We start from the raw sequence: 15,529 nt of genomic DNA on the forward strand, positions 1-15,529 counted from the left end.
AGTACTAAGCAACCATGACTAGTTCTAGTTATTGCGCCTTAGTGGAGTTTAAGGGGGCGAATCAGTATCTACTTGTAAAAAAGCTTTGTGTAAACACTTGCCCTGTGACACCCTCAAAATCGGGAGAAAGCAGGATATGGCTAAAATATATCTGGCCCCTAAGCGGAAGAGCTAAATCTGCAATATTATAATTCAGGGGAGGGATTGGTGAGGTCAAAGCCAAAGTCTAAAATTGGCACGGGAATGTAAACCACGGGTTGATACCCTGGATCGTGGACACCTCATTCCAGCATTGGTTAACCTTATTGTGAGCTGTGGAGAAAAGCTCATTGGTTAGTGTTAACAAAGCTAAAAGCATTTTCCGTAATATACTATTTATGAATAAAAGACATCAACAAAGAGGTGACCATTTGGAATAGACAGCCATAATATACGCGTAGTAACTGAATAGAAATAAACATTAGATGAACCCCACATGATCACATCCTGCCAAGAATTAACTGATGTTAGATTTTTCCCATTTATATACTGAACCATTCCTGGAACTCCTGAAAATGAAATAAAACAAGTTATAACGTATTGTCTCGAAAATATGCATACAGCCTTTTGAGGTTGCCGCCTTGCATAACATTGCTAAGGGCAGAAAAGAGAGCCACAGCATTAACTTATTTTATATTGATGGTTTCAATGAAAATAACAAAAAACTTTGATACAGTGGTATATTAGAAATACAATAGTCACGCTCTCTCACAAGCACCCCTTTCGTCTAGCTGAGCAATCCCAAACGTCTGATCTGTTCAGGTTTACAAGAATTGTAAAAGGACGACAGGGGTAACATAGAATAAAATGAATTATATTATGTGAATGAACTGGGTTTTACGCCAGTTTTCGGAATGTGAATAATTAGAAAGCTACATGTATCTTAACAATTCCAGTGATAAAAATTCGGCTATCTTTTATTGTCAAATTGAGCTATATTAGGGAAACATTTTATAGCCTTTATAAATGAAACAAATAAATTGTTTTATAAAGGTATTAATTAAAAGTGATTGTACCAGGTGGGTTGATGGCTATTTGTCCAACAACTTGTGTGTAGTTACCAGAAGTTACAGCACTTTCTATTTTTATACCACCATTACCTACAAAACATTAACCAGATTATAAAATAATAAATATATCTCTTCTGGTTCGTGAAGAAATACTCCGTGGACAGGAATATATCATACGGTACCCTCCCATTTCGCCTACGTCCCATTTCGACTACAGCTTATAACAACAGATTAATTTACATAGAAATTGTATAAAATATGTAACAAAACAAGATCGTTCGCACTTCTAAATATTTCAAATTATGTCAATGAATCTATAGAGGTTAGGATGACAGTGTGGTATGGTTTTATACATTCTTGAGTGGAAACCTACTAGGTTGTTATTTTTCCTGGGTCCAACAGTCTCAAAATTTTTCCATAAACAAACAGGAAATTTGGCGTCGTAATCTACCCATGTATTGGTAACGTAATCATTGAAATTCATCGGTGTTGGTGATGTTTGGAGTTTCCTCTATTGTTGATATTTGATATAAAGGAATTCTAATAAGATAACAAAAATTTTGACTGAATGATAGTGAACTTGAAAAATAAATGTACAAAATTTGAAAAAATTCCTCTTATAAAGATAAGCAAATATTAAACTCATTGTAATCTCCAAATATTACAAATATTCAAAACAAAAATGTACTCTGAGTTGATATTTTTTCTTTGATGTTAAAGAAAACAAGCTATAATATATAATGGATAAGCTATTTTAACAATTATCATTACCTTAATTACATCTTTTAATCGGCGGAGCAGTTCATTGCTGGTTAGTTGGGGGGGGGGGGGAGCAGGATTTTAAGAGTAATAAAATTTGTAGTCGAAATGGTACGTAGTCGAAATGGGAGTGAACCTATCATACATAGTTGAGGTACGATTAAAAGCTCGATGGGCCAGAAGACTAATAGTAATAATCAGTTTCCGTATTTATTTAACAAGCCAACAATGAGGCTAACGCCCCCTCCCCCACCTCAATCCAAAAACAAAATAGATGACATATATTGATGAATTGTACATTTATGTTTTTGTTACATATCGGACAATCAAACTTGGCTTAAATAGAAAATGCTTATGATTGAACTTAGTCAATGTTTTGATGCAAGGACACTACACACCAAGTTCCACGCTCACTCAGTTGGACCAACCAAACTGCTTATCGCCCTTACATTTACTTAGTCTGAGCAGAAAGAAACAGTCTATATGGTCGAAATAACTAAAGAAATAAGTACAAGTATTGACGCGAGGAATAATGTTAATAGTGTGTCCCAAAGGTGTGACGGATAGACCAATATGCTTTTTGCCAGGACTAGGCCTACCTTTTATTGTGTTTTTAATTCCAATATATGAACGGCGCTCAATCAAATTCCTGGTTGTGGCCAACAGATTGTGAAAAATAAGAACTTCAATAGATCTGGAAAATGTACATAGATGTTACCTTGTGATGACCTTGTATTAGAGATATTGAAGAAGTTTCCCTGCCAGTCTCTACCAAAACCATTGTTATTACTATCTGGCCACGCCCATATATGGTAAACCTTAATATTAAAATATAGTCATGACGTATTTTATTCACTTATAAATGTTTCTCCTTAATCATATTAGCCCAGTTTAGGAGCAGAACAGTAGGACGTTAAACCCCATTTCATTTCATTTCATATTCTTCGTAATGGAACCTGGAACCACTGTGGCTGAATGTGTATCGCACTCGCTCTCTAACTAGAAGGTTTCGGGTTCGATTCTGGTGTTGGGCGAGAAACTTAAGGGGATTTTCCAGCCTCGTTCTCCTTGTTATTGGACAGTGATCCAAGAAAAGGGTGTATAGTCTTTCGGATGATGCTAAAAACGAACCCCGTCCGTTTACTTGTTGACGTTCACATTAAGGGAGGTTCTGGGTGACCGAGGCTATTGATAGTAGGCAGAAACGCCGCTTTCCCGGCAAAATTTCCTTTACAGAACACTGCATGGGGTTTTATGTCCGCCTTTATAAAATCGGTTGGTGCAGAAAAGTAGGATGTTTTTATTCCATTTAATTTTATTTTTTCTGATTTAACCATGACTGCCACATATACCACTATGAAGTAAACCGACTCACCGAGCATTTATCTATACTTGTAACATTAGGATGATTAGCATGACGTAATGTCTGAACTTTAGGGTCGGACACTGTTAAAATAGTACCAGCTCTGACTAGTATAGGCACTGTATCTAATGGCGCTGCCATGGTGATTAATCTGTAACAATGAGAACAAGTAGGTTAGGCTAACTTCGTCAACATATCTCTTGCATACAGATTTCAAATTATGGTTAATTTGGTTAAAGATTTACTGTCGAAAAATCTTTAAAGTTATTTTAAGTTCTTTGAGCATCTACGGATGCAGTAGAAAAAAGGTTATCGTTCTCCAACACCAACTTCATTACTAATAATTTATTTTTTTTAAAATTAAAAATAAAATGACATATGGTTTCTGACTTGGGAACTTACTTTCCTCCAGGTATGATGTTATTTTGCGAAATTCTAAATCTACCATCGACTTCATCATACTATAAATATAATACAACAAACTTAATTTATAAAGGGTGAGAAAAAAAATCATATACACTAAATCTATCAGAAAATATCACATACACTACACAAATGTTGCTTTAAAATTTGTCGGACTATACAAGTTGCAAACTCATAACAGACAAGTAACTTGTATTTATATATAGTTCAAATATTGTGATCCCTGGTATTTCCTTATCATGTGATTATTATCTTTATTTATTACATAAAGATATTATTATTACTACCAAACCTTGAATTTCAACCAAGAAGATAAATTGGTAAATAATTAAAAAGTCTCCAAATCTGTTTTTTTTTAAATGTTGTCCTATAACCCTGTAAATTGTTTGGTTTTAAACAAAGATTATCGACCCGCTAAATTTGCAGGCTATTTGATCATTGGTGAATTTATCTTCTTGGTTTAAATTCACACAGTGACGATGCTGTCTTAAATTTTATTTTACCGAAGCTGGAAACAGGTACAGGAACCACGCCACTGTGGTATATATATTATTTAAACCGTTTTTTTAGTTTCACAAGAGGGAGATACTAACTATTAATTTAGAACTGACATCAATCCAGTCTTCTCCAGAAGGTAAATATACATCCAACTGATTTACACCCGGCTTGGTAATAGGAGCTACTAAAATACTCTCACCAAACATATACTGGAAAAAAAGAAAAGTTTATTAAAATAATGTATGATAATTTGAATGGTCCCACTGCTACATTATGTTCGTTCGTTCGTTAGTGAGTGTTAACGCCCGCTTAAAACAAGGGTGCTATTGGAGACAGATAGTAGTGTTTGAGAGGCAGGTCCAATGTAGGGTAGGAATGGGAAAACAAAAAAGGGAATTCGTAGCCCCCACCCCTGCGTCTTTTGAAACACAGTGTCTAATGCAGCCTTATCAGGCGAAACCCTCGAAACATTATAATTATAGTAATCTTCAATGTCCGAGTCCCGAGAATTTCTTTATATACCACCAGAAGAACTGTCATTTATGGGAAGTGAAGATGTTGATATTCATTGATCTATCATTGCCTTGATAGCTCCCAAGAACAGAAGAACATTCGGGATTGTAGAAAAATAAAACACTAACCTGATGTGGGTACTTTAAAGCTGTTTTATCATCAAAGTTTAGAAGATGGTGCTGCATTAGTGGTAAACCTTCCTGTTGAAAATAGAAGAATTCAAGTCTCGACAACTTTGGTGATTCACGTTCCTTAATGATTAAACAAATCTCTTTGATACTGCATATATATCTTTTTTTTATTTTAACATTTTTATTCTTTTATATATTCACTACTCCGCCACATTTTAACGATCCCGTACGATGCCGAAAGTGGCAGATTACACTGTATATTTGATTTATACTGAAAATCAGACTAGCTCGACAATTTACCCATGTTGACAACACGCAACACAACTCTTGTCAGTTCTGGAGGGTGGAGGGTGATAATAATACATATTTTCATCGGCCACCTCAAGGACTCAATAACAAATTGAATGAAATGGGGCTTAACGCCCCACTTTGAGGGGGAAGTTCTATCCGGTGAGTAATAGAATTCCAACTGTCAAGGGTTCTTTTACTTGTACATGGGACTTCGTTTTTCAGTCCCAACCAAGCGACTAGGAGGTGTCCTTGTTCTGGACACCCGACCCACTTTCAGTTCTAAATCATCAATGATCAACTTACATAGTGAGCTATATGAGCTTGTGTATAAATATATGGTATCAACTGAGTTCTAAGTTTTGCAAACTTTCTCCATAGGATTGTTCCATTCTTCCAATCAAAAATATGAGTTTTTCTTCCTGCTCCTTTTCCTCCACCTTGGGAAAAAGATCAATGAAAATTACTCATTAACAATATTTCGTAACAGATATAATTCTTGGATGTAAACCAACAATTTACCTTGTTCATGCATATAGCCACTGAAACATCCTAACTGTGTCCATCTAACCCACAATTCTTCGTCAGCTGATGCTCCAGTATACCATTCAAATCCACCTAGAAATCAGTTGAATTAGAAAGTACATACTACACATTGGTTGCAATTATTGTTGAGTTTAAACCAGGTGGGGCAATTCACAATAAGTCCATACAACGCGCGGCACAGAAAATGCCCCTCCACGCTTTCCAAATTAGCATTAAAATAGAAAAATTGTTATAAAATGTAATTTCAGGATGCATTAGTGCGGTACATTAAATTAAGATACAAAAATTACTGTCCCACCATAATATCGTTGAAAATTTAAAAAGTTCTTACCAGTGTTGGGATTTCAAATATTTTCTTGTCGGATATTATTACCGAAAAAAGAGGGGCATAACTCTTATCGTTATTTAAGCAGGCAGTTTCAGACAACAATTAAAAATCACGTGTCAACAAAATATTCAAATTCGTACGTAATAAAACTTCTTACCAATGTCTGAACCAGAAAACGGCATTCCTGATATACCAATAGATAGACTTGCTAGTAGCTGTGCTGGAAGACCACTGGAATCAGTCCTAAGAGGGGAAATATATATTTTCAGATTATTGACAATTCACAGGATCAATTAAATAAAAGAATATAATACATTGGTATTGGAATTGATGAATATTTAAAGCAGATTAATACTTCTGGGAATATGATCGTGTTTCATATAGTTGAACTCACCAATCAGATGAAGGATCACCTGTCCAATGAGCCCAGGTATAATTCTGGGAACCCAAATAACCAGATCTAAAAAAAACCCATCAAACATATTTCAATATTATCCTCTTTCATAAAACAATTATTGTATAAGAAGTAAAATTATATAAAGATCAATCAGTGTCAAATAGTGAGTAGAATTCAATACAGGTGACAAAAATCGCCACAAGCAGAAATCTTTCTGCACCAACCAGAATAACAATTACTGGTTTATTGGCATGCAACGTTTTGACGATGATACTTTCGTCTTTACCAAGCATAGGTTAATGATGACTGTAAATGGTGCTTTCTAGAGTATATCCTAACGTTAACGTTTCTAGCTTATAAATAAAAAATATGAGAACATTAACTTCTTTAAGGGCCCCCGGGTACACCATTCTCGTAGGCTCCTTTACAGTTCGTCCCTGGATGAAAGGGGCACCCAGATACACCATTCTCGTAGACTAGTTTACATTTCATCCCTGGAAGATGGCCATACGAATGTAGTGTGCCAAGAGTTACATTTAGTTCGGAGCTTTGTTTTACGTGTACGCCAATGTATTCCTCAGCCACAGATTTCTGGAACAATTTGCTAGTGCTGGACCTTTTTTGCAGTTAAATCGTTATTTCAGGACCAACTATTGAAATTTACGAACCTGACATAAAAAAGGTAGTCTGGAGCATAAATATCATCTTGTGTTTTATTCTGAGTCAAATAATCAAAACAGGCTTTCTGGTAGAGCAATGGATACTGATTGTGAGATTCAAGACCTTCATATTACAAGAAATGATATATATTAGAGATTGTTTCATCGAGTTAGATTTTAATAACTGTGTTTTCTTGAGTCTGGTAAACGCCCGGAATCGACAGGAGTACATAGAATCTTCTATTAAAAACGGATATTATTGTGAGTAACTCATTTTAGTATAAAGGGAGGGAATTGCAATGAAACAGTAAACACACCATCGGTGTACGTAGAATATTACCGGTTAAAAAGAATCCAGTAATTTTGTTCAACTTGTTGGGCCTCTGCTACGTTAGCTAACCTTGACCATGGTAAGGATGGGGTTTTAATTGTCACTCATTTTAGTATAAAGGGAGGGAATTGCAATGAAACAGTAAACACACCATCGGTGTACGTAGAATATTACCGGTTAAAAAGAATCCAGTAATTTTGTTCAACTTGTTGGGCCTCTGTTACGTTAGCTAACCTTGACCATGGTAAGGATGGGGTTTTAATTATCACATTGTCGACAAACCTTGTATTTAATAGGGTCAAGACAAGAAGTACTACAGGAAATTATCCACATGGGGGTCCGGTTGTAGAAAATGCGGTAATACATTGCAGGATATGAATAACTTTAACTAGGCCTATATTCATTCATATTTAAGGCCAAGGGCGTACGATCCGAGGGTGGGGGGAGGGGGCAGATTCGGTAAACCGTCAGTTTTTCGGGCAATGTATTTCCGTTGTTTTTTTGCATAACGTATTGTAAATTTATATTTTTGTGTAATTATGTAATTAATTAAAAATAAACAAACACTGCAGCTTTGTGGAAAATTCGTTTCGTTTTAGCTATATGGATTTATTCTGAAAATTCAGGTGACAGAAAAGTTTCGGGCAAATAGCCCTTTCCCTCTCGAATCTACTGAGATTGCCCCCCCCCCCCCAATGCCTACATTTAAGGGCTATTATACTTTACTCAAAAATGAGTAATTGATTAATACCTGAAATCGCCGCACGTGGTAGCACTGCTGCTAAATTACCTTGAAAATTTTAAGCTGGCGAGCTGCGGGGTCCCTTTCTAGGTGGGGCTCAATTTGGGGAAATTGGTCCAAATGTGCCAAAAAAAACCCGGCCTTATCCACGTGGTGCACTAGTTCACTACGACAATTATTAACTATGTAGTATTGGACGACCAATAAAGATACTACTAAAATTGAGGTATTATAAGAACGGAATATGTACCTGTCTGTCCTAGACTGTTAATGGAGTTATGTGGAGTATATTCACCATAGTCATACATCCAACCTTTATATTGTAAATCTAAAGCTAACTGAAAATGTTGCGTATACCAAGCTGTAGCATTAGGATTAGTGAAATCTACTTGAGACACGTGGAATAAACTGTCAACGAGAAAACATAAACAGATGGACTAAATAAACAATACCATGTAAACTCTTGAGAAGTAAGACTAATCTAACGATCACCAGAAAAAAAAAAAAATCTCAAAAAGTTTCAAAAATTGTGATATTAAGTAACTAGTATGGAGGGGTAATACGCTTTACATAAACCAACCAAAATTAAATCTATCCAAATCCACCAATATTGTTTTTCATCAAATGTCTTTATATTAACATTCCTTATATCAAATATGCAAACAAGTCAGCGTCTGCTGTCTAGAGTCTTATAAAAGTATACTCAAGTTACGTCTCTTTATGAACATTGATTTTTTCTATTTCCAGTTTATTTATAAATGTCATATTTGGGAGCAGGAATTTAAAATGAGCGACAATCCTTGTCAAGCCTCATGTAGAATGTTGCAAAAATTAAGTATATGCATTCGAAATATACGAATTTGCAGAAAACCAGCCTTATGTATGGAAGAAAGAGCTTACTGTGCAGCCAAATAATCATACTGGTAAGATTTTCCATCAGTAGTTTTAGTAAAATAACCCATTTTATCAGCATAACCATACGTTTCATTGAATGTTGTAGTTACCATTGGGTTGTAATAAGCTGTGGACTAGAAAAAAAAGACGCACAACATTAAAAGCATGGAAACATCCTTTATCATTTCTAAAAGTAATAATACGCCGGGTTCCCTAATTTCCTCCCACTGCTGAAGACCCCTACTATATGTTAGTCCCTGTCTCTGTCTGTCAGTCTGTCTCTCTGTCTCTCTCTGTCTCTCTGTCTCTGTCTCTCTCTCCATTCCTAGGTATACACGAGTAAACGCAATCTACTCACCGGTACTCCTAACTCCAAAAGTTGCTGGTTTCTGAGTAATTCTGCTTCATGCTTCTGTTTATCTTCGCCATCAGGAAAGAAATGAACAGTATCAACAACAACAGAGAAAGGGATATCCTGGTCAAACAGCATCTGACTTCAAGAAAATCAACAAAAGAAAATCATTTAATTGCTACCGGTATGACAATAATTGGTGACCGAACGGGTCAGCCGTGCAGGTAGAAACATTAATTTTCAGTTTCATGTCATTTATCAGGTGTACGGCAGGTCCAATCCATTGCCCTAGTAACGTGTAACTGTTGACGGTTGTGGGACATCTGCATATCATATTTTTATCTTGTGAATTTGTCCTTTTCAGGAATAAGCTAAGTTTACTGTGGTATACACTCCTATCGCCTCCACCATATTCTCACTTACTTCAGTACTGGTGTACAAGACTAGTTTCTAAGACAATGACCACATGCTGTGGGTACTAGTCGAACATTATTACTACTAAGGACTAAATACGGATTTTTAGATACAAATCAGCTAAACCCTCTCCCGTGTATTAGGCATGTCTTTTATTCATCTATGCGACGAGTATAAATCTTTAAGCCTTGATTACTTACCGAGCTCTAGTCGTCTCATTTTCACCAGATATTTCAGACGAAACCTGATTCCACGGTCCAAACTTTAAAAATAAAACATACCACTTTCCTCATTATGATATTGTGATATTTTATAAATTGATTAATGGACATGGCTATGTTGGGGGAGGCAAATAAATGTGGGGAGATAAGCTCAAAGAAAATAACTGTTACAGGTAACAGCTATCGAGTACAAGATAAATGAACCAATACTTACTGCCCATTGAGGTGGAACTAAAGATCTTCCGTTCTTGTTGATCATCATTTGGAATGTTTCCTTTAAACCGAAACAAAAATGTTCAAGTTTCTTATAAGTAATAAATGTATATATATAAACATCCAATAATTCGGATGAATATGAACATACTTTAGATCATCTATAACTGGTATATTTGAAAGAAATGGCCATCACAATAATTAAGTTTACTTACCCGAACCGTGTTCCCAGCAAATAATGTTGCGTTAAAACTACTGGTTTCTGTAACAATATGCATGATATCTCGTACAGTTTTAGAATCAAATTCAGATCTAAAACAAAAGCCATGAAGTACCATAAATTAATTCTGATAATGTTACTGTGGAAGATATGGATACCGGAGATGTTGCTGTAGAAGATGCATACACTAAAGATGTTGCTGCAGATGTTGTGTATACTGAAACTGTTGGTTATTTGTAGAGATACTGCTGTATAGATGATATATATACCGAGGAGTGAAGACGCGGCTGTAGATGATATGTATATCGACGAGTAAAGATGTAAAGGTGTGTATAAAGATGCTGCTGTACAGTATGTGTATACTGAGTAGTAAAGATGCTACTGGAGATGATGTGTATTCTGTGCAGTAGACATACTGTAAATACTGTAAACATGTGTACTGACGATGTTGCCTATGATGATGTGTATTCTGTGCAGTAAAGATACTGCTGAAGCAGTTGCTGTTCGCGATGTGTATACCGAGATGCCGAGATGATATGTATATTGAATATGTTGCTGTCGATAATGCGTATACCGAGACTTTTACATCGTATGTTGAAGATGCTGCTGTAGTGGGTGTTTAATCTGAAGATTCCGCTGTATAAGATGATTATACCTAAGATGTTGTTTTTGTTGAAGGAAATTGAAGGGAAAGTGTATACGGAAAACGCTTCTATAGACAAAGAGAGTACTAAAGTTGTACCTGAAGTTGGTTATGTTGAGAATGAAATTGTATTTAATGTATTCTCTTAACAATGGATTACAAAAAATGTGACCATAAATGACGACTAGACATTTCTATAGAGAGCAGAATATACTTCTGTGGACGATTGGTGTACTGATGAAATATTGAGCTTTCTATAATGATGTATTAGTTGGTGCTTGTACTGTGTGCACATTTTGGGTAAGCAAAGGTGGGTCACTATACTGTCTGTATCAAATATTACAATAAAGTACACGTTACCTATAAAATGTGTCCAGCTGAAATCCATATTTTCTAGACGATATAAAGAGTGGCATAGGAACATAGGTGCTAGTTTTACCTCCTGGAAACTAACAAAAGAAAATACCATGGAAGAAATCAAGCTATAAAGTTTACGTGTTTTTTTCTTAGTGAATGTGATATAGAAATCAGTTTAATATGACATTTTTTTTTTGGTCAATGAAAGTCGGGAAGTTAAATAAACATAACATGACTAACCCTGATATGAGGATCGAATTTTCCCCAGCCGAAGCTTCCGTCTTCCGTCCAACACCCTAGTTTCTCCCCTCGCTGGTTCACATCGTTAAATCTAGGGAAACAGATTATAGTCTAATTGTTTTTTTTAAAAACAAAATTACATTTATCTTCATAACATTTCCGAAACATTGTTCTCTAATATTCTAACAAAATATCTTATGGAAAATTTATTTTTTACCTTTCACCAAAGCCGTAAAAACCTTCGTCTTCTTCTTGAATTTTAAAACCCCAGTTTACTCGATTACTGAAAATATTAAAAAATAAATATGTTAGCCATCGATTTTTTGGAGACATTACGTCAGACTTGTAGATTTACTTTTAGTCAATCATAGTCAGCTCAGTTGTTCTATATAGCCATCCCAAACATGTGTCTTACATAGTTCGGTCGCTCGGGGAACATGGCGGTGGTTGTTATCCTGGAAACGATTCTGGAGTTGGACGAGAGAGTTTCTAGGGATATCCTAGGCTGGTTTCGGATGGACAGTGACTGGCAATAAAACGCATGGAGTCCTTCGGATGATAGGAAACAAAGATCCCAAGAGTTCGTGTATACCATTGGCAGCACGTTCAAAATACCCTGACAGTTGGATGAAAGCGAAATAAGAGTAGACCGTAGCGCCGGTGTCGAGGATTGTCCCTCATAGCACGCAACATAGATTCATTAGACCAGTTGGTGCAAATATGTAAGACGGTAAACCCCATTTCATGTCTTATATTATTCTTACATTACACATACCAAATAATGGTTTGACGGGGTTTTGCTTCTACTTTACCTGTCTAAAGGTGGGTCCACTGTAAAAGAGAAAGACAGTTGTCTGTCTTTGACAGCAGTAAATGTTGCTATAATATGTCTATTGTTACGATCATCTGTATCAACAACTAGGGTTACATCTGTAGGTGTTTGGTTAATTGATAAGACATCAGTAGCATAGTATTCATATTCCATTACTCCAATCCGGAATAAATATCCCATATACAGATCTATATAGTCACCAACCCATTTACCAAAACCCTAAGATAAAAATAAACTAGTTATTGCTTATAAAGAATATTTTTCATAAATACAAACTTGTTATAGCTCTTAATGACTATTTGCTTATAACGATTGTTTGTTAAATAAAACTAAAGTAGTTACTGCTTATAACGATTATTTGTTATAAAAAACTACAGTAGTTACTGTTTATAACGATTATTTGTTATAAAATAGACTTATAGTTACTACTTATAACTATTATTTGTTATAAAATAAACTAGTTACTGCTTATAACGATTATTTATGAGCATGACGAAGCTTAACTGCCTGGAATATTATTCATCTAGCTTGGACTCCAAACATAAAACCCCGAAAGAACTTTAATTACAAATGGATAACATAAGATAAAACATAATCAACCTTTCAGTGGATGCGTTTTAATTTATTATATTAACTTATTTATTATCGTTTAGTACTCTTGAAATTCTTTGATAATATTGCTGAAATTATCTTACTAGTTTTTGACTTCTGCTATCTTCCTCTGTTATAATAAGTTGTTGTGTATTATTATCATAGATATTCAGTTGCCATGGTTTCTTGTTAATCTCTAATCGTAATTCTCCAGCATATATAACCACAGTATTGTCATCATCAATGGTTAGTATCTAGATATAAAGATGGCATAAGATGAATTAGACTTTCAGAGTCGGCCTGTCTTTAAGGTTGCTAATTTTCTGTGCATTGAAACTTCACTGTACTGTTTCCGAGAAGATTTCTCGGGATATCTCAGGCTGTTTTTGGATGGGCATTTTTGGGTGCCCTCTTAGGCCCCAAAGACCACACACAGCAACTGGATCCCGGCAGACATCCATATCTGAATATGCTAGGTTGCACAGTGTTCATTCCGGTACACTGATATTGGTACCTCATTCGTTTGACCAAAGTGCTCTGGGCTGCTGGTCTAACAGTGATGCAGGACCTCACAATGAAAAGCGTCTAGTATTTCGGATGATACGATACAAAAACCCAAGTTTCTTTGTATTCCATTGACAAAATCTCCTGACAGTTAGAAATGTAAATAAGAGTAGACAGGGCAAATTTTCCCGTTGGCTCACTAACCAGGAGGTCCCGGGTTCCATACAGGGTGTTTGCCAAAAACGTTCCTCTGGATATTTCAGCGTGGTTTCAACTTCTCAGTGGCACAGGACGGGGGGCGGGAAAAGGACCTGGCAAGAAACAGTTTCTAGTTTTTCGTATGGGACGAAAACCCGAGATCACGTTTATATGTTGGTGTGCACGTAAAAAAAAAACAAACTTTGACAGTTGGAATTCGATGAAGATTTCCCTCAAGACACACATGTCCGCCTTCATTAACCCGGATGGCAAGTAACATTTTCCGATAATTGCCCATTTTAAATATAAATGTATGATTCTTTGAAGTTCGACATGGCGAAGCGTGGGGTTATAAACTTACATCTACATTCTAATGAAAACATATGTATTTTATTGAAAATATATGTATCAAAACGACTTACATTTGAAGATATATATCCACAGGACGATATTATAATCCCAAATACAAGTAAATATTTCATATTGCTATATAACACTTTCTTGATAGGGCTTATTGAGGATACTTCGTGTACCAAAACATGATAATATTGATAAAGAAAATGAATGAACTTTGATAACAATAATAGATAAGTGACATTACATTAGTAAACACAAATAATGACCCCAAATAAATATTTGCATAATGAATACAACTTAACCCTACACTTTATTCTGGAATCATGCAATAAATGCTTATATTATTTGCCATGAAGTCTGGGTATCTTTTATTAGACATCAAAGAATCCAATAAAGTCGGTGCTCAAGAACATAGATATCCCATTTTATAAAAACTTCTGCACTGGCAATTTTCTTATTAATGAAGTCATCAACATGAGACTCTTTCCCATGGTTAAATTCAACCCCGCCATTTTTTCTTTTCCTTTCCGCAAAGAGTATCAGTAAAATGAGAATTTTACGATAGTTATCGACTAGACTTAAACGGCCAAAATAAAATTATGGTCCGAACTAGGCATAACTGGCATCCATAAACTATACCCATCCAGTGCGAATTTTCGCTTGGACGCATCATCAAGGTGCAAAAGTTTGGTCACGCACATAACTACCTAGAATTTACTTTAGCAACCATATGCAAGTGCAATATAATCACAAATGGTTAAGCTATGGTCAGAATTCCTCTGGAATGACAGATTTATTAAAATAGCTTGGACTTTGAAAAATGAGCACTTTGTGTGGAATTGAGTTTATATAAATGGAAATTTTATTATTGTTTATTTGAATCCAAAATAAAATTGTTGTTTTACTAGGATTGTATGTATTGATTGGTTTTATCTGAGGATAAATAGGTCTATAGATAAAGTTCCTGTTGAGATACAACCGTAATATTGCCCACTGTTGACAGAGTAAACCAAATTTGAATTAAAATTCTACTTAAAAGATACATTATGGGAGATTAGATAAAGAGCTGGCAGTTCTCACTATAATAGTTAAAAACTAGATAATGTAAAGGGAATTTGCTGAAAATTTCGATCAAATTGATCTACCCTGAACTGAGAATCGATTGAATTTTCGGCCTAGCCTCGATCATCATTAGAAAATTCGGTAGATAAAAACAGTCTCGATTATCCATTTCATGATTAAATTATGAATGAAAGTGGAGCAGCAATTGGGATTCTTGACATAGAGAGTTGATTATGGTCTGGATATGTTAATTAATGTCTAATTAATAATTTAGATAACATTTCAGGCCTAAAGAAAGACCTGAAATAGGCAGATTTAGCTCTTGCATAATGTATGTTTAATTCAATGGTGTTGAGTTTGTCCTCATTACTAATAACATATCCAACTGTATAGATAACAACTAC

At 35.3% G+C, this 15,529-nt stretch overlaps 1 protein-coding gene across 1 annotated transcript; it reads right to left on the minus strand.

The window, feature by feature from the left end:
- Window positions 1-170: 170 nt before the first annotated feature.
- On the minus strand, window positions 171-12,449 carry LOC126814968 (uncharacterized). Its single transcript, XM_050540454.2, has 21 exons — window positions 12,394-12,449; window positions 11,799-11,864; window positions 11,582-11,672; window positions 11,345-11,433; window positions 10,337-10,433; window positions 10,123-10,182; window positions 9,888-9,949; window positions 9,280-9,415; window positions 8,928-9,055; window positions 8,278-8,435; window positions 6,964-7,078; window positions 6,293-6,358; window positions 6,056-6,141; window positions 5,547-5,642; window positions 4,734-4,805; window positions 4,188-4,301; window positions 3,574-3,632; window positions 3,184-3,322; window positions 2,527-2,626; window positions 1,056-1,139; window positions 171-548 (listed from the first exon to the last, which is right to left on the minus strand). The coding sequence occupies exons 4-15, from the start codon at window positions 11,398-11,400 to the stop codon at window positions 4,765-4,767; spliced, it is 1,101 nt and encodes a 366-aa protein (XP_050396411.1). The 5' UTR covers window positions 11,401-11,433; window positions 11,582-11,672; window positions 11,799-11,864; window positions 12,394-12,449; the 3' UTR covers window positions 171-548; window positions 1,056-1,139; window positions 2,527-2,626; window positions 3,184-3,322; window positions 3,574-3,632; window positions 4,188-4,301; window positions 4,734-4,764.
- Between the last annotated feature and the right edge of the window lie 3,080 nt (window positions 12,450-15,529).

This window comes from Patella vulgata, chromosome 3 (assembly GCF_932274485.2).
Source record: "Patella vulgata chromosome 3, xgPatVulg1.2, whole genome shotgun sequence".
Classification (NCBI taxonomy): Eukaryota; Metazoa; Mollusca; class Gastropoda; family Patellidae; genus Patella; species Patella vulgata.